Source organism: Sus scrofa, chromosome 1 (genome assembly GCF_054392235.1).
Source record: "Sus scrofa isolate SSC_HxYL_T2T_F1_AM1 chromosome 1, Sscrofa_HxYL_maternal_Yorkshire_Landrace_v2.0, whole genome shotgun sequence".
Classification (NCBI taxonomy): domain Eukaryota; kingdom Metazoa; phylum Chordata; class Mammalia; order Artiodactyla; family Suidae; genus Sus; species Sus scrofa.
In genome coordinates this window covers 74042028-74063781 of record NC_139383.1, presented here as the reverse complement: position 1 = coordinate 74063781, position 21754 = coordinate 74042028, and the positions used below count along the sequence as shown (strand labels likewise).

Sequence of the window (21754 nt, the reverse complement as noted above, 5' to 3'; positions counted from 1 at the left end):
ATGAAAGAATAGCACTGGTTAACTGAGCCCAGGAAAGATCTTGGGAAGGTATAGAGAGCATCTCCAAATTTTCATTGATTACGTGGTCTCTCTCTTGCAGCTCAAGTCTCGGGTTCTCATGACTCCTTTGGCCCTGTCACCTCCACGAAGCACACCAGAGCCCGACCTCAGCTCCATCCCTCAGGATGCAGCCACCATACCCAGCTTGGCAGCCCCGCAGGCTCTCACAGGTAGGTCAGGTAAATGAACTCCAGGGCTGTGATGGAGAGCTAGAGAGCTGCCACTGAGGTCACTCAAATGAAGGACTTAGTGTGTTAGCCCGTCAGCAGGTAGGATGACCAAATTCTCTGAGAACAGGAGTTTAAATGTCTCACAGGTTGGATTATTTAAACTTGGTTTTCAATGTATCTTGTCTAAATCTGGTCTCTGTAGGTGGATGGAGGACTAGCCATGAGTGGTTGGGGCATATACCCCTGGTTTTTTCTTTTCAGAGCCAGATTTACTTTGCACCAATAGTGATCCTGGTCACTTTAAAGGGTTTCTATCACTTCCAGATCTCCTAAGGATCCTAATGTTCCTCAGTCCCACCCAGTGCTTTTCAACCCAGTCAGGGTAGAACTCGGCCCAGTCCTTCTCATGGGGCATCCACCAACCAACAGTTCATCATAAGAGTTAACAGCATCATTCAGGTGCTCTCTCTCTATCTGTCTCTCTGTCTCTCTGCTTGTCTTTCTGTCTACCTCCCTCCCTCTCTCTCTCTTCCTCACACACACATCCATAGCCCCCCCCTCCGCCCCATCACAAACCACTTAAATCCCATCCCACTTAAATCCCTCAGTGTCCTCCTATTGCTGTTAGGAAAAGACCAGACTGTAATACGGCCAACAAGTCCCTGCTCTCAGTCTTCAGAACCTACCAGAGGATCATAGCGTATTCTCTCTCTATCTTTCCCTTTCTTTTTTCTTTTTGGTCACACCAGAGGCATGTATGGGCAAGTTCCTGGGCTAGGGATCAAACCCGTGCCACAGCAGTGACAACATTGGATCCTTAACCCATTGAGCCACCAGGGAACTCCTCTTCCTTCCATCTGGAATGATCTTTCCTCTGGTTACCCTATTCCTCCCTTGTATCTCCAGAAAGCCTTCACTGACTTTCCTGCCAAGGTTCCCAGGACAGGCTATCCTAGCAAGTCATGAGTGTTTCTTGCAGCCACGGTCCCACATCACTTCCAGTGATTCTCTGAGTAGGTCCGTCTCCGCTGCTGGGTTCTAAGCCCTCTGCAGTCAGGGAGTATGTGGATTTGGTGCAGCATTGTCTCTGTTGGGCCTAGAATACTGCCTGGCATGAAGATCCCTTATCAGTTAGATTTTCTTAATCATCTGGGATAGTAGAAGAGAAGGTAGCCTGGTAAAGTGAAAAGAGCACAGCCCATGACATCAGAAAGATGGGAGTTTGAATCTCTGTTGTACCACTAAGTACACTTTCTGAGAGGCCACCTAACCCTTGGGTTTTTCATTAGTAAAGGAAGTAATATTATCTAATTCCCAGGTTTATCTTGAGAATCAAACAAGATAAAGTATATACAGCACCTAGAATATAGTAGGTGTTCAATAAAAACTAATTTTTGAAGTTCCCATCATGCCACAGTGGAAACGAATATGACTAGGAACCATGAGGTTACAGGTTCGATCCCTGGCCTCGCTCAGTGGGGGAAGGATCCAGTGTTGCTGTGAGCTGTGGTGTAGGTCGCAGACGTGGCTTGGATCTGGTATTGCTATGGTTCTGGTGTAGACTGGCAGCTGTAGCTCCAGTTAGACCTGGGAACCTCTGTATGCCATGAGTACAGCCCTAAAAAGCAAAAAAAAAAAAAAAAAAAAAAAAAACCAAATTTTTTTCAACTTGGTTGTTGCTGTTTAATCCTTCCAAAATCCATATGTCACAAGTGCAGCCCTAACAAGCAAAAAACAAAAAACAAACAAATTTTTTTCAACTTGGTTGTTGCTGTTTAATCCTTCCAAAATCCTACTAGTCTTGTCTTAAAGTCCCTCTTCAACACTCCTCTGCACTAATGACCCCCAAGGTAAGATGCTTATACCTGGGGGCTGGGGGAGACATAAGAGAAGTCATTAGAATATGGAAGAAAATATGACACCTACTGTTAATATTTCTTCTTATCCTTTTAAAATTTATGAGGTTTTTTGTTATTTTTTAAATGTATGTGATATGTTAATACAGTTGAGAATGTGTATAACCTTTTAATAAATAAACACATTTTGGGGCATGTACCTCCCAATTTTTTACCAGTAGGGTATATCACTTTATTTTATTTTATTGCTTTTTTTTTTTTTTGGCCTTCTCAGCATTCCCAAGGTCAGGGCCTAGGGGACATGACTGAGACATCCCCCCACACACGAGAGCCACCACCGGCCTGATGTTCTTTGATGCTGAGGGCTTTATGGGTCTTTTTCCAGTCTGCCTCTACATCAACAAGCAAGCCAACGCGGGGCCATACCTGGAGAGGAGAAAGGTACAGCAGCTCCCTGAGCACTTCGGGCCTGAGAGGCCATCAGCTGTTCTGCAGCAGGCCGTGCAAGCATGCATTGACTGTGCCCACCAGCAGAAGCTGGTCTTCTCCCTGGTCAAGCAGGGCTACGGTGGTGAGATGGTGTCAGGTAAGGTCCTGGGGCAGGTTGTATGAGGAAGGCTGTAGGCATCTCTTTAAAGAGGAGAGAAGCCATAATCAGGCTTGGACGACAGGGGCTATGGCCAGGCTCTGTCCCCATCTACCGGGCTCTAGGGGTCTTAAGTGAGCCTGTATGCTGAAGGCCTCTCTTGGGGCTTGAAGAGAATATGCTTCCAGATCTGGACAAGAAGACTAGACATCTGAATCCTCATCCTTGACTCGTCTCTTTCTCCCACCTCCCACTTCCAACCCATCAATAAATCCTATTGTTCTAACTTCAGAATATGTCCAGAATCCAGACACCTGTCACAACCCACAGCATCTCCTCTGGTTCTTTCAAAATCTAAGTCAGTTATTCCTCTCCACTGCTCTAAACCCTGACTGGCTCCCATGACACTCTGAGAAAAAGCCCATATCCTTACAAGGGCCCCCAGGCCCTATGTGACCTGGTCCTGGCCACCTCTTTGATCTCCTGGTCACTTCTCTTGAGTTACTCTTCTCTGGCCATGGTGGCTTTATTCCTGTGTCCTCCATCCATGCTCCTCCTACCTCAGGGCCATTGCACCTTCTCTCCTCTCTTTTTGGAATGCTCTTTGCCCAGCCATCCATGTGGCTTGCTCCTAGGCTTCCTTCAGGTTTCTATTCAAATGCCACCTTTATCAAAAAGCTTTCCTGACCACGTTGTCTAACATATCAGCCCTTGTCACTATTTACTCTCCCTTCCTCTGCTTCATTCCTTTTTCAAAGCACTTATTGCCATGCGAGACAGTGGGGAAAGCTCCTGGCTTCAGCCCCATCTCACAGGGCATGTCTTTTTTTTTTTCTCTCTTAAGCAAGAGCCTCATGGTCAATCTCATATGCATTGTCACCACCTTCCTCCAGTTTCTACCCTTGTCTGACAGCATCCACAGGGAATGGAAGTTGTCACCACAAGGCAGAGGCACAATTGAGAGCCCTTCCTCCTTCAAATGTTTGTCTGCAGAGGCTCTCTGCATGGACAATGGTTTTTACCACCTGCCCTTAAGCCCGTGAGGGCCAGTCCTTTGCAATATGCTTTGACTCCAGGGGGACAGCCTGGTGTCGTCTCCGGCCCAGCATCATGGACATGGCCTCCATATCACCAGAGAAAAGGGAGATGATTCCCCAGCTGTGGGTTGGTGCTGGTGACCCTGCTGGTTGGCTAAGAGAGGGTGGGGAGAGGGGCCTCTAATGTGGCTGCGTCCTGAAGAACCAAAGCAGAAGCATTTTATTTAACTCCAGATTGATCCTCAGGGCTTGCGGTGGAGAGATTGTCCAACACAGCTTCCCCAGCTCTGATTGATTCAGCCCTCCTTCTGGAGCTCCTTCTGAGCAAGAAGCTGGGTCTGACCTGCCAGGAATTGATTAAAATAGAATTTGTCAAGGTCTAGGTGCATGTTTCTGACCCAGGGTGACTTTTAAGAGACTTCAGCAGATGCAGGCAGAGACAGGAGGAAGAAGTACCGAACCAAGAGGGGGCCAGGAGGAGAGTCCTGCTGTCAGGCCTCTGATAGCTTCTTGGCCGTTCTCCTGGTTCTGTCTGGGAGCCAGGTTCTTGATCCTGGGCTGCCCTCAGGTCGAAGGCCTGTCTTTGCTAATCAGCAGAGCTCAAGACACAGACCTGGTACTAAGAGAAATCTCCTCCCGTATAGTGTGCCCTCGCTCTAGAGTGAATCCCATCAAACTGAGTTCTTTGTGGCCCCTGCCCCCTAAGCTGACCCCCATTCTCCCTGCTCTCCTGCTTAGCCTTCCTGTGGCCTCAGGGGCCTTGGTGCTGGTAGGAGGTGCTTCAGTGCCTGGCACCAACACAGGAGTGGGCAGAGCCCTGCTAAGTTTCCCCTGGCTGAGGAGTTCCCAGGAAGGCCAGAGCTGAGAACTTACTCTTGGAGGGTGCAGTAGCACCAAGAGGCCTCCTCATGCCACCTCCTTGAGGTCATGAAGCAGCAAGGTGGTCTTTCACCTTTCTGATGGTGACATGGAAGCCCATCAAGGCAGTGATAGCTCCAGGGTGGTTTAGGAAGGGATTCAAGGAGAAATACCAGATTCTCCCACCCTCCACTTAGAACCTGATCCTTAGGGCACAGCTTTCCTAACATTCCCATGGCAACTACATTTCTACACATGTAGAAAATGGGGACACAGGTGCTGGCACCATGGTCTAAGGGAACTTAAAGTGTGGCTGGGTCTTGGGCCACCCCAGAGAGGAATGTTATTGCAATACCCATGACCCATTCCTAGCACACCTGTTGGGATGCTGTGCCTTTGCCACACTCTTCCAGAGCGGTAGACTTTGTGATCCCACAAATTCCTGTCTGCTTCTAGAAGGTGGTATTTTCCCACTATGTGACCTTCTAGGCACTTCTGGCAATGTTTGCACACTGATTTGTGGCATAGGCCTGATGCCCCAGACCCTCCTGCTGTGGGTTCAGTTTCCATCACACCTAGTCTTTTAAGATATTGGAGGCAAGCATCAGTGCCCCTCTAAGAGGGAAGTTCCAGAGTGTGTGAGTGGCCAGGACGAGCCCCTTACTGAGCATCTAGGCAGCTCTTTGCTGGCTCTTCCAATTAGAGTCACCTGGAGTATTAAAGTGACAGGCAAATGCCACTTAGAGGCCATATGAGCTGGAAAAGCCACTCCAGGTCTTCTCCTCAGTTTCTTCATCTGTATTATGGAATAATAATAATATCCTTTTCTCCACTGTCCTCATAGGATGGTCAGAAAGCCTAAATGGGGTAATGGATATGAAAGCTTTTGTTAAACTATAGAAAGCTACATAAAAGAAATGGATTATTTTGATTTCTAATTTATGTGGGTGTAGGGTTTTTTATTGTTCGTTTTTTAGTTCTGAAATCAGAACTAGCTCTGGTTGCCCTTCCCTACCCCAGCCCCTGCAGTGTGCTAGCCTTTGGGAAATACAGTATCAAAATACAGGCTGCCCTCCAGGTGTTGGCGCTGAGGACAGAGCCCAGGTTGGGGCAGAATATCCTGTTAGGGATCTTCTCATGGGTTCCCCACGCTGGAGCTTGTGTGCAAGCTTCACGCAGCAGCAGAGAGCTGTGAGGAAGATTACAGAAAGGAATGTGCTCTGGGTTGGAAGAAACTGGTGTTTCTTCTAAATTCTGGTAACCCTAAAGAAATTGAGTTAGATCTAGCATCATTGCAGAAACATTACTGTCCTTTTATTCAGATTCCTCCTGAGAAGGCTCAGTGAACCCTAAACACTGGGATGCTGGATTAGAGTTGGAGACCTCGGTATGAACTCAAGGTTTACTTGAATATACCTGTATATCTAGATCTAGACTTATCTGTCTAGAGCCACCTATTGATCTAGATCTATTTATCTCAAGTTGCTAAAAAAAGGGGGGGAGGCATGTCATAGGGACACAGGAATCAATCTCAAATCTCCCAAAGACAAACACTGGAATAATTTAGCAATAAGATAAATAATATAGTACTGGACAACCCAGAGTACAAAATAAATATATTGAGTCTGCACTAGTATTAGTGAATAAACAAATAAATAAATGGAGGAGAAGGGACAATTCTTCCTTCTAGAAGAATTCCAAATGATATAGAGACTCTCCCCTCTCCAGGAGGCAGAGCTTAATCCCTCCACTGCCCCTGAGTGTGGGCAGGACCATGTGACAAATTTCCCAGGAACAGAATATGAAGCATACAATGGAGAAATGTGGCAAACACTGTCTTGGCCAGTAGCCGAAGGCTAACCTCCCAGTGATGTCATAGGGAGAGCATGTCCCCTCTCTGATGCAGTGAGAGGGGCACTTTGCCTTGCCGTTCTTCCTCCTCAAAAACCCATAACCCCAGTCAAATCATGAGAAAAGCATCAGACAAACCCAAATCAAGGGACCTTTGACAAAAAAAAAACTGACCAGTATTCTTCAAGACTGTCAAGATCATGAAGAACAAGGAAAGACTGAGAAATAGTCACATACCTGAGGAGACCAAGCTCACCTGAAAACTACACCCCATGTGGTCTTTTGAATGAGATCCTGGAACTGAAATAGGAATTAGTGAAAAAAACGGATGAAATCCAAACAAAACTTAGTTCGAAACAAAACTGAACAAACCCAGCCCTCTTCCGCAGGCTGACAGGCTTGTGGCTTTCTCCAGAGTCCCGCTCTGAGTCACTATCTCTGTGGTTTTCTAGTCTCTGCGTCCTTTGACGGGAAGCAGCACCTGCGGAGTCTACCTGTGGTGAACAGCATGGGATACGTCCTCCGCTTCCTGGCCAAGCTGTGCCGAAGCCTCCTGTGTGACGACCTCTTCAGCCACCAGCCCTTCCCCAGAGGCACCGGCACCCCCAAGGACACCCCTGAGACCCAGGAAGGCAGGATAGAGTCAGGTAAGCTTTGCCTGTATTTTGTCCAGGGCCTGCAGGTGGTTCCAGATGTCCCAGTCCTTCCAGGGCAGGTGACACTGCCACTGAGGGGACTCCCGGGAGCTCTGCCACTGGAGGTTCACAGGCTGCCATCTGGGTTCCCAAGAATAGTCATGCCAGCCAAGACCAAGTACACCCGGATGGCCCCTTCCCAGGCTGAACTTACAAGAGATGGTTCCAGCTACTGAGAGCTGAAATTATAGCTTTTAGGCCAATGTTATAAGAATTTAGACAATGATACCACATCACATGTAATGAGTGATTTCCCCCCCCCCTCATTTCTGCTTAAGACTCACAGGCATTTATTCATCATTGTTGAGTAATGGAAGGACAACTAACTTAAGGGACTAAGAAATCTTGAAGAAATAAGGGCTAATGAATTGATTATGTTGGTCCTGTCTGGGAGCCTCAGATGCTTACCCATGTCAATAAAAGGTGTAACAGAGTGTCTATCATGGCAGGAATTTGACCCGGCCATAAATCACATATGTCCTCCAGTGAGAGTTATTGTTTCTCTCTCATCGCAGGTTGGGAAGTGGCCCAGGGACTGAGTGCCTTTTGTACCATCAGCCCTGCATAGCTCAGCACAGGGAAGTGGCCAGTGGGAAGTGGCAAGGCCTCATGGGCAAACTTGTACACTGTTATCTGCCCGAGGAGGCAGATGCCCATGGGAAGGGCTCTCTCCCCATTTAGCAGCCCTGGGGTAGGGATTTGCAAAGAGTTCAAGAAGAGTTCAGTTTCTGGATTTCAGGTTCCCAAAAATGAGCAGTTGTATTACCTTTTTTCTTTGTCCAGAGGCAGTGTTTTGTTTTGTCTTTTTGCCATTTCTTGGGCCGCTCCTGCAGCATATGAAGGTTCCCAGGCTAGGGGTCCAATCGGAGCTGTAGCCACTGGCCTACGCCAGAGTCACAGCAAATTGGGATCCGAGCTGCATCTGCAACCTACACCATAGTTCACGGCAATGCTGGATCCTTAATCCACTGAGCAAGGCCAGGGATCGAACCCGCAACCACATGGTTCCTAGTTGGATTTGTTAACCACTGAGCCATGACGGGAACTCCCGGAGGCAGTGTTGTTGATACATAAAGAACACATAGACAGTGAAACTGGTATTTAGCCATTACCGTCATTCTACAAACATTTGCTAAACCACCTTCTGTTCCAAGCACCACGTGAGACCCTGTCTTGGGTTAAGGAGCTCAGGAAAGCTTTTGAGGTTTTGAGTGACCAGTACGAATAATGAAAAACTGATACATTTGCAGATACGTGCTCACAGACAGGCCTAGAACATTCAACAAAAAGATACTTGTAATAAGAGTGGCTATGCCTAAAGCCTAGGAGGACATCAGCGAAGGATAAACTTAGATTCTTGGCATAGATTTTCTCACATTCTGTCAAGAACCTTGTCTACAACTTTAAACTTTCTGAGACCTGGGAAACAGGAAGAAGTTTGGCCTTTACAAAGAAAGGTACCTGGTTAAATATAGTCTGTGTGAGCAGTGCTGTATACTTCTATGTTTTCCTTGATGTCTCTATACGTGTGAGCTTGGGAAAGTCTTCTCCTCTCTCTGAGCTCAGTTTCCTGTGTGAAATGAAGGGTTGGAGTTGCTTGTATTTAATGTTCCTTCTGGTGCTGACAGTTTATGAATCCGGCCTCTCCTGGAAACCTTAGTTGACTCAGAAACATGTTGTTAGGCTTAGGTATCCTCTAGTTAATCTTGCAAGGGAAATATCAGAATGGGCTGATTTCATTTTGCAAACCCTTGAGCCATTTTTCCACTGAACAAGTAATGACCCCTGGGATATATTCATAAAGCCACATAATTTGTGTCTCCCATTCTCCTTTAAATGTGTCCTTTGAGACCACTTCTCCCTTGTCAATGGATGAAATTTAGGGCATATCTCGTGACTTTTCTGGCTCCTTTCAGATAGCGAAACATTCTCTAGTCAATAGTTAATATGTCCAGGTCAGTGTGATAATCAAAGTTTAGATTTTACTTTTCCCTGTTCCCAGCTCAGCCTTGCTTCAGGCTGGTTGCTGCAGCAGTAAAAGAGGCCATGGTTGGCTTTTCCTCACCTGCTGCCCAACCCTATGCTTTTGCCCCTTCCATATCTAGCTAATACTGCTTCCAAATCTTTCCTGAAGAGAGTGAGGAGGGGAGGGGAGGCAAGAGATAGGATTGTTTTCACTTGGCAAATCCTGCTGTGAGGGGCATCAGGCTCCCTGGTTCTGATTCAAACTGATTCTTCATCCTGTTGGCTATGACATGGGTCCTTTGGTGATCCGACCATCTCTCACCTGCATGTTCCTTGCAATGGACAAAAGTAACTCTTCTCCAGCTGGTCACTTAGAATTCTTCCCACAGTCTCAAGGCATTTGTGCGTAAATCTCTAGCTTTTTTCTGCTGAGGCCCCCTGTGCCTCCACACAGTCCTGTGGAAAGGATCTAAGATAATCTCACTTCAGATCTCTCTTCTGATGGCCCACATCAAGTCCCTGAGAAACACTCACACATCCTTTGCCCAAACAAACTCAGGGTGTGCAGTCTGATCTCTGCAGTCACCTCTTCTTTGTTCTGCCATCAGAGCAGCCAGACTTTTCGATTTCTCATGAGAATCAAATAATAATCCATTTTGTCTTTCGAGCTCCAGGGACAGATATCAATGAGGCCACATTGAAGCCCTTGGGAACATATGGGACAGTTTTCTCCATAATCCATCTTCTACTCAACCTGTTTCTCAACCTCTACAGTTTCTTTCACAGGCTGCATGTGGGGTCATCCACAGGTGTAAAACTGCCTTTCTACCACCTCTTTTTCCACGATCTGCACACTTCACTCTGGTATGGGGTGTCTGTTGTCTTGCAGCTTCAACCAAAACTGAAACTAAAATAGTTCCATTTTCACATCTTGTCCAAGGAGCCCCTTTCCAGCTTTTCTTATATGATCATTGAGGAAACCCTTGCCTTGGTTCCCACCTTATTCTCCCTCCTTCCATGCTCACAAAGAAGTTCTGTCTTTTTTTTAGAAGTAGCATAGCCACCTCACATCTTCCCTTGACTGAGGCAGGTATTTCTACCTGCAAGCATTTCCTTCGCGGTTGACTTGGCTTTGGAAGTAATGGCTCCAGTTGTCTTCGTTAGCCCTTCCCTAGCCCATTTTTGCTTTGAAAAAATGAATTGCTCCAGATCAGTCGACCTTGTGGAAATTGTTCCTCATGCTCTGGGTGTTATAGAACCAAGTGCCATGTGTTTCATGTGTCTTGAGGCCTCAGGGAGGGTGGATGAAGCAGCTACAGCAGAGTAATCTCTGAGCAGCTTGTGCACATGTATTTCCTGTTTGCCATGGGGCCTGGGATGACACCATCAAAGAGAGTTTGCCTTTAGATTAAGGCATCGCTTCTTTAGGACTGCCTTGTCAAAGTTCCCCTAAAGGATAACATATCCAGTTATTATTACCTTGAGTAAGGAATTAGTTTACTACCCTCTTTCCCACCATTGTGGCAAGAAAGGCAGGTGTATGTATGAGGGAAGGGATGGAGGTCTTTGTTGATTTTAGGCTTCCTACCCATCCATTGGACCACATCATTCCTAAACAAGATGGTACAGTCTTGAAAACATATGAACCCGGTCCTGCTCTGCCCCAAAATTGTTTAGTCAAAGCTGAAATGTTCCAGGCATGTGTGCCACACAGAGGGTTTGTCAACACTCATTAGGACACTTCTAGAAGACAGCTAATCAGACAACAAGAAAATGCAAAGCCATGACACGTAAGGAACTATCAAAGAAACTATGATATTTATGGTAAAAAAAAAATGGATGAATTGGGGAAGACATGATTTTCAGTTCCAGGATATGACAGCAGGCCATGTGGATTTGTTCTCTGGGGTCTTGAAGATGGATTTAATTAAACCTGAGGTCCTGCCATTCAAATTCTGGTCAGGACCATCATCATTATCAAGTGAGAAAGGAAAAGCTCAACAGCTCTCCCCTACTCTCACAATAGAGCGCCGGTGTTTTGAAGACAAAAGTCTGAGACACATAGGTTTAAGGAATACTCTCCCAGGTAGAGGACTTGGCAGCTGAATAACTAGTTGGGAGACAGTGCCTTCAGGAGTCAGGTGGGGTTGACATTGTAAAGAACTTTGAAAAGTCAAAGCCATTCAGAAGTAGAAGGAGCTGCTTAGATGGAGTGATCTCCTTCTTATTGGTACCAAGTTCAGGTGTTCCCTTGTCAGGCCAAGTAGGGCAAACTCTGGCAACCCTGAGGAGTGAGAGCAAGCTGTCCTCTCTGTTCCCTTTCAAGTTGAGAGTCATGGCTGAAGGTGATAGAGGCAGGCTCTGGAGAGCAGAAGGTCAAGGTGTCCCAGAAGTGAAGATGAGTGAGGGTAGCAACCCAGAAGGGCTCACATTAGAGCAGAGAGGTCTTCTCCCAAGGAAAACAGGGCTCCAGATCTACTCAGCTGCCTGAATTCAATCTGGAAGTTAGTATTCTTGGCTTGACCAAGAACTTCAGTAATTTTCCTCCAGATCTATTAACTGACAGCCAAACGCTCATGTTTTTGGAGGAAGAGCAGTTCTCTGGGTGCTTTCGGAGAATGGAAGCAAAAACATGACTTCAATAACCTTCATAGATCTGTCAGAAATCATGAGATGATTATAGGGTAAATTTTATCTTACCTTTGTATGTTGAAAAAAAATCTCAATTATAAGTAAGCTTTAGCCAATGCTTCTCAAACATTAATGTACCTTGGAACCACTCGGGCATCTTGATAAAATGCAAGTTCTAGCTCAGGAGGCTAGGGGGCTGGGGTGGGGCCTGAAGTCCACATTTCTAACAGGCTCCCAGATGATGTCCATGCTGCTGCTGGTTGGGGACCACACTTGAACAAGAAAGTGTGTGCTGATGGAGTCCTACTCATAGAAGGAAATTTATTTTAGGTTTTCAATAAAATAAGTTTATGTGCACTAGGATGGTATTGCCCCTGTACAAGTGTTGCTGCTGAGGATGATCCAGTGCCCCCTGGAGGTGTCTGTGGGCTGGAGAAGAGGGGCATGAGGGGGCAGGGCAGTATAACAAGGTGGCACATGTACAAATCCAGGTGAGAAAGAGGAGGTTTGCAGCACTGGGGAAGAAGGTGAAAGAAAGGAAAGAATGATGACAGGAAAAGTTCTCAGTGTGGACTGGCCCCCACTGGTGGCAGGGTTCTCTGTTGCCCTTTAAGTTTCCCCAAATCCCTAGAAAACCCTCAGGATCTGTTCTCTCAGACCCTTGTCTATACACCCTGAGTGGCCCTTAATTCTCCCTTACACTGCTAGAATTTGGGTCCAATCCTCATCTCCCTGCTAAAGAGCCTAGAGAGCAGGGCCATGCTGTCCTCAGCAGAGCCTGAGACGTAATGGGTCCACAGTAAATATTTACTGACTTGAATTCTATGCAACAGAACAGAACAAACTGCTCACCAAGGGTAGGGGAGATCTTTGGAAACCACAGGTGTGATAGCTGAACTCTTTTGCAAGATGTAATTTAGTGATTGGTTTCCTGCCTTTTGTAGGTCTGACATGATGGGAACAAATTGTTTACTTTTTGTTGAAAAGCTTTTTTCATGCACAGATGGTAGGCGTAAGAGATGAGAAAGGACATTTATTCTTAAGACTTGATGTTTTCTTCCTTGGTTGGTGGTCTTGGAACTAGGCACCAGAAAACCATTGGAGTAACAGACACAATGTGTTCCACTGTGGTTGAACCTTGATACCCAACATCGAGAAATCAAATTTGCTTCCTTGTTGAACTACAGATTTGTCTAATATTTCTACAGAGAATGACTATCCAGAGAATACCTCTCTTTCCAAATGTTTGTTTACTTCTAAAAGGAAATAGAGTTTTTCAAGTGGCATGAGTTCCATTGTATAGACATATCTATGTGGTCAGTCAGCAAACATTTCCTGAGCTCCCTTTATTTATTTATTTTTTATTATTTATTATTATTATTTTTTTTTTCTTTTTAGGACTGTACGCGTGGCATATGGAGGTTCCCAGGCTAGGGGTCTAATCAGAGCCACAGCTGCCGGCCTGTACCACAGCCACAGCAACACCAGATCCGAGCTACTTCTGCAAACTACACCACAGCTCATGGCAACACCAGATCCTTAACCCACTGAGCAAGGCCAGGGATCAAACCTGCAACCTCATGGTTCCTAGTCAGATTTGTTTCTGCTGCACCATGATGGGAACTCCATGAGCTCCCTTTACTTGTGATGCCTACAGAGCTGAGGCCACTTGTTCAGAGTCACACAGAAAGGCAGTATCTGGGGGAACTGAGCCCAGATCTTCTCCTCCCTGGCTCTTTGCTTTTCCTTCCTAGACTGTCTGTTGGTAGGGTCACATTACCCAACCCTTTCTGGGTGGGGTGTGTGTCCTGTTTCCCAGCTCAGAAGCCTGACTGAACAAAATTCATGTTCACAAGTGGCTTGTGGTACCATGGTGTCACTTCTAGCTAAGATGTAAAAGAACAAAACAAACACGAATGCCCACTTAGCAAAATCTAGGCAGAAACTGAACTCCAAGTAAATCAATTATCATTTCTCCTTCTGGGTTAATATCTTGGCCCCAAGGTTTCATCCTTAACCTTGTGCCCGAGCTACATGGTTACTGGATGACATCCATAGGACAGAGAGAACCTATCATCCTAGACACCAGGGAAATTTCCTCATCCCTACAATACCCACACAGAGTGGCCCACTCCACTGACATTAGGCATGGTTTGATCTGGTATTTTAAATAATGTATGTTACGGTGGGGATGCCAAAGATAGGAGGAAAGATGTGTGCAGGCTGATGATTAGAATATTGCAGGGCTCTATCTGTCCTGTCTTAGCCACATGCTGTGTGATCAAAATGGGTCTGTTTCTCAAGCCATGCATTGGAAAGTGGATCATTTGGAAGGATAACAAACTGTCAGTGTCAAGCTCAGTCCTTATGAATCTTTGCAGAAAGTTTTGATGGAAAGGTGAAAGGAAAAGTGTCCACAAGTTCTGCAGCAAATACAAAGGCCTTCCTATATTTTCAGACATGTTCAGCAGAAGCCCAGCCAGAGCTCTTACAGCATGGAATGGGAAGCATTTGCCAGGGCAGAATTCTTGGTTTTAGTTCTACCCGAGTTCATTTAGGAAAAGCTGTTTATTATATTTTCGGTGATATCATTCATTAAAGTATAATATCTGTACATATTTTAAAACATTGATCTAAAAGGGAAAAATGTAACCTGTAAGGAAATACTGGATTTTGTAGAATTTGAAATAGATTTTTACAATGTTCAGTAATTTATTGTATCCCTTTTGCATTGGAAGGCTTACACGCTCTTTTTGAGTCCTGTAAATATTGAGGAAGCATAAGAATTCAATAATTATTGGTTAAATAAATGAATGAATTAATGTTCTAATGAAGTAGTTTGGACCTCCCAAGGTATTTTAAATATGGTATAAATAGCATAATATTGAATCGTGTTGATCGATTTGACAGTATTTTAGTAGAAAGCATATCTATTAAAATGAAAAAAGAAATTAACACTCCTCTTGTCCAAGATCACAAATACAGTCATTTTGTGGATTAAAGATGCCAACACCTAAGACTTGAGGAGCAGAACGATGATAATGGTAAATCTCCAGTAGGCTTTCTACTGTTTGGGAAAGCTCCTGCTAGGAGAAAAAGAGCCCGTCAAAAAAGAGGTTGTGTGGACTCTCTCTTCCTACAAGGCTGATCTCAGGGATTTTCTGAAAGACATTCCTAGCCCTCTCCTATGCCTATCTTCAAATAAAGAAACCTACCGGAGATCTCCTGTGTTCTATGCAGCTAACTGTCCTTTATGTGACACCTCCATCCTCAATCCCTCATGAGCCCCTTTCCAACTGGCGTGATGATTCTGGGGGCACCTGTGTCAGCTGCAGAAGGCAGGCTGTCCAAAGGGGCTCCTGCCTGTGGTGGAAGAGTAACTATAGCAAATAGGTGAGCTCTCTAGGGAGATTCAAGGAGATGGTGGACAAGGTCTCTGATTTATACATCAGAACACAGAAAGCTCAAGAGTGATGGAAACAGAGGACCAAGTACATGAGATGTAGCTATTCCAAAACTTCCAGGGCCCACAGTAGCTATAATTGGATACTCTATTCTTTGGGCCGCTCCACTGGACTGATACTCTGAGCCCCTGTGGTGGGTCCTAAAGTAATACCTGAAGGTTATCAACACCAGTATCTACTGACCATACATCAGAACTAGGGTTAAAATGGCAAGCCCTGCCCAGAGCAATTGAAGCAACTTTGGATACCGGTATTCTTCTAAGATAAACTCATGACCTACTAAGGGGTAGTGTCTGGGTCTTAGACATAAGCAGCAAACCCTTTAATTTTGAAAAAAAAAATCCCATAAATGTCCTGACAGAGAATTAGATACTCTATAGCAGATATATCCTAACTGCTCCTGAATAATTGCAACTTTCAACCTGGATATGCAGAGTCAAGAAGAATGAAACAAATCCCACTTTCCCACCTGTATCAGTTATCTATTGCTGTGTGACAAATGACCCCAAAAATGAATGGCTTAAAATAACATTTATTATCTCACAGTTTCTGTGAGTCAGAAATTCAGATGCAACTGAACTGGTTCCTCGACGCTCTGGGTCTCTCACAAGACTGCAAGCATCTCAGAGGTCAACTAGGGAAGGGTTCACTTCCTAGCTCATTCATGTGGTTGTTGGCAGAATTCTATTTCCCATGAACTCTGTTGATTCCTTGCCATGTAGACCCCCTCCCAGAGCATCTCACAACAGGGCAACCTTGGGATAGAAGCTTGGCAAAGCTGCAAAGAAAAGACCATAGAGAGGTGGTGATGGAACCTGCTCTCTCCTCTGGAGAGTGAAAGGGCATTCAGGATTCCAAACGGGACAAAATTGCTTTGGGGCAAAATTTGCACAAGAGGAAATCTGAAATCTTAGAGAACAAAGTCTCAGACAAACCAGAAACATTGGAAAGGACTAAAGAGGTTGAGGTGTTGGGCATTAAAATTATGATTGGTTTCTGCACATCTCATTAGGGAAGAAAAAAATACAAATGTACTTAAATGGACCTGAGGGGAGTCATAAGGTTGATTCTTAGGGCTGAGTCATCTGAACTTAGAGATAAGCTTGAAGAGAAAATCTATACTGGCCAGAGACCAAGTTAATGGAAAATTTAATTGAAGTGAATGACAGGCTAAGCCTCGTAGGTGGTGTGGCCTGGTGCCCTTTGAACCAGGAAGACTGGGACATGAGGCTGCAGAGAGCCCTAAGGGAAAACGTGATGAGCTTATCTGAGCAAGAACAAGGGGCGGGACTGAGCCCCAGTAAAGGAAATCTGCAAACCTCCACAAGAGCCTCAGTGAAAGGCAGCAGGAGGACAGAGAGGAAATCTGCGTGTTTCTGCCACCGAGAAGTCCCTTAGAGGTGCTCCCTGCCTCCCACAGCACTGAGCACGTGCTGGGCGCCAGCAGTGCTGGAGAGGAGCGTGTGTGAGACTGCCTGGTGGCAGAGACACAGCCACCCAAGGTAGGAAACGAAGCCCCTCCCCCCCCCACACCGTGTCAGGGCTCTGAGCAGGGGAGGGACAACTCTGCTGGAACCTGCTATGGTTTCCTGCCCCTGCTTCCTCTTTCTGCTTCTCTCCTTGCAGTTCGTTCTGGCATCCCACACCCTACTGGCTGTGCCCTTAGGGGAATAGTTATTCCACAGCTATTCCAGTGGTGGTATTATGGACTGACTGTGTTACTTCCCTTTCTAATCTGGGTTTCAGGCCTAAGGATCCATGGTGCTTTGTCTCTTTAAGTGGCAGAGCCAAGGCACTCACACACACAGAGCTCTCTGGACACTGATCCCATGGTCTGACCTTCTTGCCAGCCTAGGCAGGGTTGTGTGGCCTGCTGGCCTGGCAGACCCACTGGCAATCAATCCCAAGAGAGGCAATGGCTTTCAGCCTCAGGGAAGCTGGCAGATATGATTGTAGAAAGGGTTCATTCTGTGCAGCTGTTCCTTCAACTGGGAAGTTGTAACTGACATGGGGAAATAAAGCAGGGGTTAGAGGGTGAGTCTGTGTGTGTGTGTGTGTGTGTGTGTGTGTGTGTTTGTGAGAGAGAGAGAGATAGAGAACTATTTAGTTCTGGGAAGAACAGTGTTTGAGACTCTGGGATGCAGGGTTATTATTGCATGCAGAGGTATTATTTGATAATAATTTTGCAGATGGTGGTGTTGCAGTTTTTCAGGGCTTCATTTGATTAGAGAATCCAAGTACCATTAAATTCTTTGAGTTAAATAGTCCAGGCTTACTTGAGACTTGTGTCCTACATGAAAAGGGGCCCATACCCCCTGAACTAAGCCTTGGTCTCATCCACATGGGCCCTTCTTTCCTCTCCAGGCTACTCTTGCTGCTGTAGCACCATCTCTTCCTCTCTCTGGCTCTTGGCTTTCTCTTTCCTGTCCCTCTGCCTTTTCCTGCTTCTCTTTAGAGGTTCTCCCCATTCCAGGTGCTCAGGATACCCTCCAGATGTGCAGCAGGATAGGCTGCACTGGGAATCCCCCAGGGGTGCAGTGGGAGGGGCAGAGAGAAGTCACACACTCAGATCCTGGAGCTTTGTTCTCCAAACAAGGAGGCTTAGACATGGTTCAGATTCAGGAGCAAAAGGGTATCCTTGGAGGCTTGAGTGAGTTTGAACTCTTCCAGAGTATTCTTTGGCTTAATAGGCAGGCTTCATTCATAGGGGAAAACCATAGTCCACACACAGATTAGCCATACTGAAAAAGGCATGTCAGCCTCCTGAAATTTCCCGAGACACTAAACCCTGAAAATGCGGCAGGCATCTCTGTGCCATTTGCACCTGTGTTTTTTTTTTTTTAGCTAAGCATGCTCTTGTGATGGCACGAAAGCAGATTATTCTGGAGGAAAGATTTAATGATTTATAAGTGGCATCCTTAGTATCTTGGATAGAGGCAGAGGTTATAGAAGAGAAGTACATAAAGTGCCTCTTGTTTACCCTGTTCTGCTGAGCTGGTGTCCACAGCGCTGCAATGGCTTAAATAGAGGTTGGGTTGGATCCTCTTGTTTAAGGAGAGGTGCCAGGGTGATAAGACAGCTCATTTCAGATGAAAAGAGATTTTCTAAGAATCTAGGACAAAAGGATCAGGAACATCTTAATTTGCCAACCCTGTGGTTTGCCATGAGTCTGTGTGGGGACTTGGATTCATGCAGGGCAATCCCAGGTCTGCTGGCCCCATCTGGTGTTCACTTACCAGTTAGCTGCAGAACTGCTTGAAAAGTGTCATTCTCTCTCCAAACATAGATTTGGTCCTTTTTTTTTTTTTTTTTCAATTTTAGATAATGGTTTAGGTAGCAACTCATGAGCCACACTTTATTAAATTCTTAAGCTGCAAGGAGTTCTGATACCTATAATTCATCTTACCTATGTGTTGGATGACTGAATGGTTTTACTAGTATAAAAAGTATGTATCCAGCAGTCATCTTTCTAACTGGAGCAAGAGGAATTGAGGTCAGATATAAGGAAGAAGGTGCAGGCAGTGAGGTTTGTGGCACAATGACATACCTGTGAGGCAACTGTAAAATCTCTTCTGGGAAAGTGTTAGATAAGAGGCTCAGTTATTTCCTTTATTTTCCTCTCCAAATACCACCGTGCCTGAAAAGAAGATTTAGGGCAAGCTCAAGGCATTCCTATGTCAATTTACCACCTTCATAATTCTTGTTATGTCTGAGTAAAACCTATAGAAGTGTTTACTCAAGATATTCCTTTAAATGGATGTTTCTTTTAACCTTAGCCTTTAGTCTTCTTAAGCAGTGATACCTTATCAGTGAAATCATAGTTTGATGGGCTAATTATATTTTATTGCTGTATGCTAAAACATATGGCAATAAAAAAATAACGTTCACTTGTTTTTGTGTCTGCCAAAAAGATATATATTCAAGTCCTACCTGCCAGTACCTGCGAAAGGGACCTTCTTTGAAAATAGGGTCTTTGCAGAGGTAATCATGAGGTCACACTGGATTATGGGTGCTAATTCCATGACTGGAGTCCTTCTAAGAAGAGGGAAATTTGGACACAGATACAGACTCACAGGGAGAATGCCATGTGACAACAGAGGCAGAGACTGGAGGGTGTGTCTACAGCCAGGGGACACCACAGATTGTTGACTTCCACCAGAAGCATGTAGAAGCAAAGATGGATCTTCTTCTAGAGCCCACAGAGAGAGCGTGGCTCTGCCAACATGCTGATTTCAGACTGGTAGCCTCCAGAACTAGGTGAGAATACATTTCTCTTGTTTTAAGTCACCAAATTTGTGGTAATTTCTGCAGCCTTGGGAAATTAATGCACCAAAGTACCACCAAGACTCATCTCCTGTCCCACCAGTGGGATGCATTTAACACTCGGAAAAATGCTGGGCCAAGTGCTCTGTGAAGGTCCTTTTCAGTCCTGTGGTTGAAGCATGATGGCCTTCACTGTATCAGTCATTTTTTACACTCAGATATGATGTAGGTGTCAGCACCTCTATTTATAAAGGTGAGGAAAACCTTTTTTAATCAGGTTTGAGCAGATGCATCCTCTTCAGTTCTGAATGGCACCCTGGTGTGTGCACCTGAACATGCTAATCACTCCCAGGCTTCCTAGGAGCTACAGGCTGTGCTGGATCAAGGCTGGGGCTTAGTGATCTGTCTCCATGAATGCCCACCTGGCCGCCTCCAGAATCGTTGGCATGTATTTGCTGGGTTGAGGGCTATGGCTGATGCTCTCTCAAGTCAGTTTTACTTTCTGATGAATTCATTTGGATTACAGCCCAGAAGATGGCTTTTATTACCTTCGATCTCACCCATGGTTGTCAGCAGTTTTTCAACCAATAAGGTCCATATTCCCTTGTTCCCCATTTCCACCCATTGTCATAAGAGAACAATATTCCATCTGCATCTGTATTTTCCAGCTACTGCGCAGTTTGGGGAATTATCTGCATTCTCTACCTTAGACTTTCAGACTTCCATAGGCGTATTTAATTTGGATTTAAAATATTTAATAAATAGAATAAATGTTTTAGTTAGATTTTTCATTGTTTATCCTGAATATGCATGAAGAATTTATATTTACTTCTTTATCATCTGAATTTTAATGTATTTTCTGTGTAACAGCAGACTTACTGCCCAAATATCTGTTTAATAAATATTTATTGCGTGCCTCTGAATGCCAAACACCATGCCAGACGCTGTGAGTAGCTTCCTCACATATACCAAAGCTCTTGCCACTGGGGACACAAAAAGGATTAGTATTCCAGAATATGAAAACTTTCCAATAAAGAGAATATAATGGCAGCCTTCCCACTCACTGGAATGGAATGTGCTGGCCCATAGTAGGTGCTCAAAAAAACATTAGCCTTCCTCTTCCTCACTGCATTCAAGAAGCAGCCAGGTATATAGCTCCATAGCCAGGTCCTTTCTGCTGATGTCTTCTGACCCAGAGGGAAGATGCAATAGAGGCCCTCCAGGCGAAGGTGCAGAGTTCCAGGTTCCTGAAGACATCTTGCAGCTCTGCATCAGCCACGAAGCATGAGGCACAGCATGTGTGCCCCTTGCTGCTCAGCTTCCTTGTGTCCTAGTGACCAAAGCAGAGTTGGACCTAACTGTATAACACTCTCAAGAATGTGTTCACAGCCAAACACTGGGCCTCTGCAATGGCTTTTTAAAAAACAGCTTGAGATATAATTAATATATCATACAATAGTATCCATTTAAAATTAAACTCAGTGAGGAGTTCCTGTTGCGCTTCAGCGGTATCCAACCCGACTAGTACCCATGAGGATGAGGGTTTGATCCCTGGCCTTGCTCATTAGGTTAAGGATCTGGCATTGCAGTGAGTTGTGGTGTAGGTCACAGATGCAGCTGGGATCCCCTGTTGCTGTGGCTGTGGTGTATGCTGGCAGCTACAGCTCTAATTCAACCCCTAGCCTGGGAACCTCCATATGCCACAGGCGTGGCCCTGAAACAACAACAACAAATTTTTTTTAAATTAAACTCAGTGAATTTTAGTATATATATCACAGATATGTACAACTGTCACTGCAGTCAATTGTATAGAGTTTTCCACATGTCGAACAGCACATACCCTTTAGCTAGGACCCTCTATTCTCCTAACCTCCAAGTCCTAAGCAACCACTAATCTACTTTTTGTCTTTGTAGATTTGCCTATCCTGGACATTTCATGCAAATGGAATCATTTAATATGTGGGGTTTTGAGGCCCAGTTTCTTTACTTTGCATAACATTTCAAGGCTTAATTCACACTGTAGCATGGGTCAGTACTTCATTCCTTTTTGTGCCTGAATAACATTCCATCATATGGATATACCATGGTTTGTTTATCCATTCATCACTTGATAGCTATTTGAGTTGTTTCCACATTTTGGCTGTTATGAATAGTTCTTATATTCATGTATAAATTTTTGTGTGGAAACTTCATTTCTCCTAGGAATATATATACCTAGGAGTAGAACTTCTTGGTCATAGAATGAATTTAGTTTTAACCATTTGAGGAAGACCAAGACTGTTCTCCAAAGAAGCTGCACCATTTTACATTCTACCAAC

At 45.1% G+C, this 21754-nt stretch overlaps 1 protein-coding gene across 46 annotated transcripts in view; it reads left to right on the top strand.

Annotated features, from left to right (window-relative positions):
• The window catches only part of SCML4 (Scm polycomb group protein like 4), a 136932-nt gene that overhangs the window by 83003 nt on the left and 32175 nt on the right, over nt 1-21754 (top strand). For all 46 annotated transcript variants that reach the window (XR_014806805.1, XR_014806764.1, XR_014806769.1 and 43 more), the window contains 3 exons: nt 101-230; nt 2472-2672; nt 6871-7065. Coding sequence is in view for 21 of the 46 variants with exons in the window: in XM_084962235.1 (XP_084818361.1) it covers nt 101-230; nt 2472-2672; nt 6871-7065 (526 nt within the window). In the remaining 25 variants the exon portion in view is untranslated. The remainder of the gene's footprint in view (nt 1-100; nt 231-2471; nt 2673-6870; nt 7066-21754) is intronic.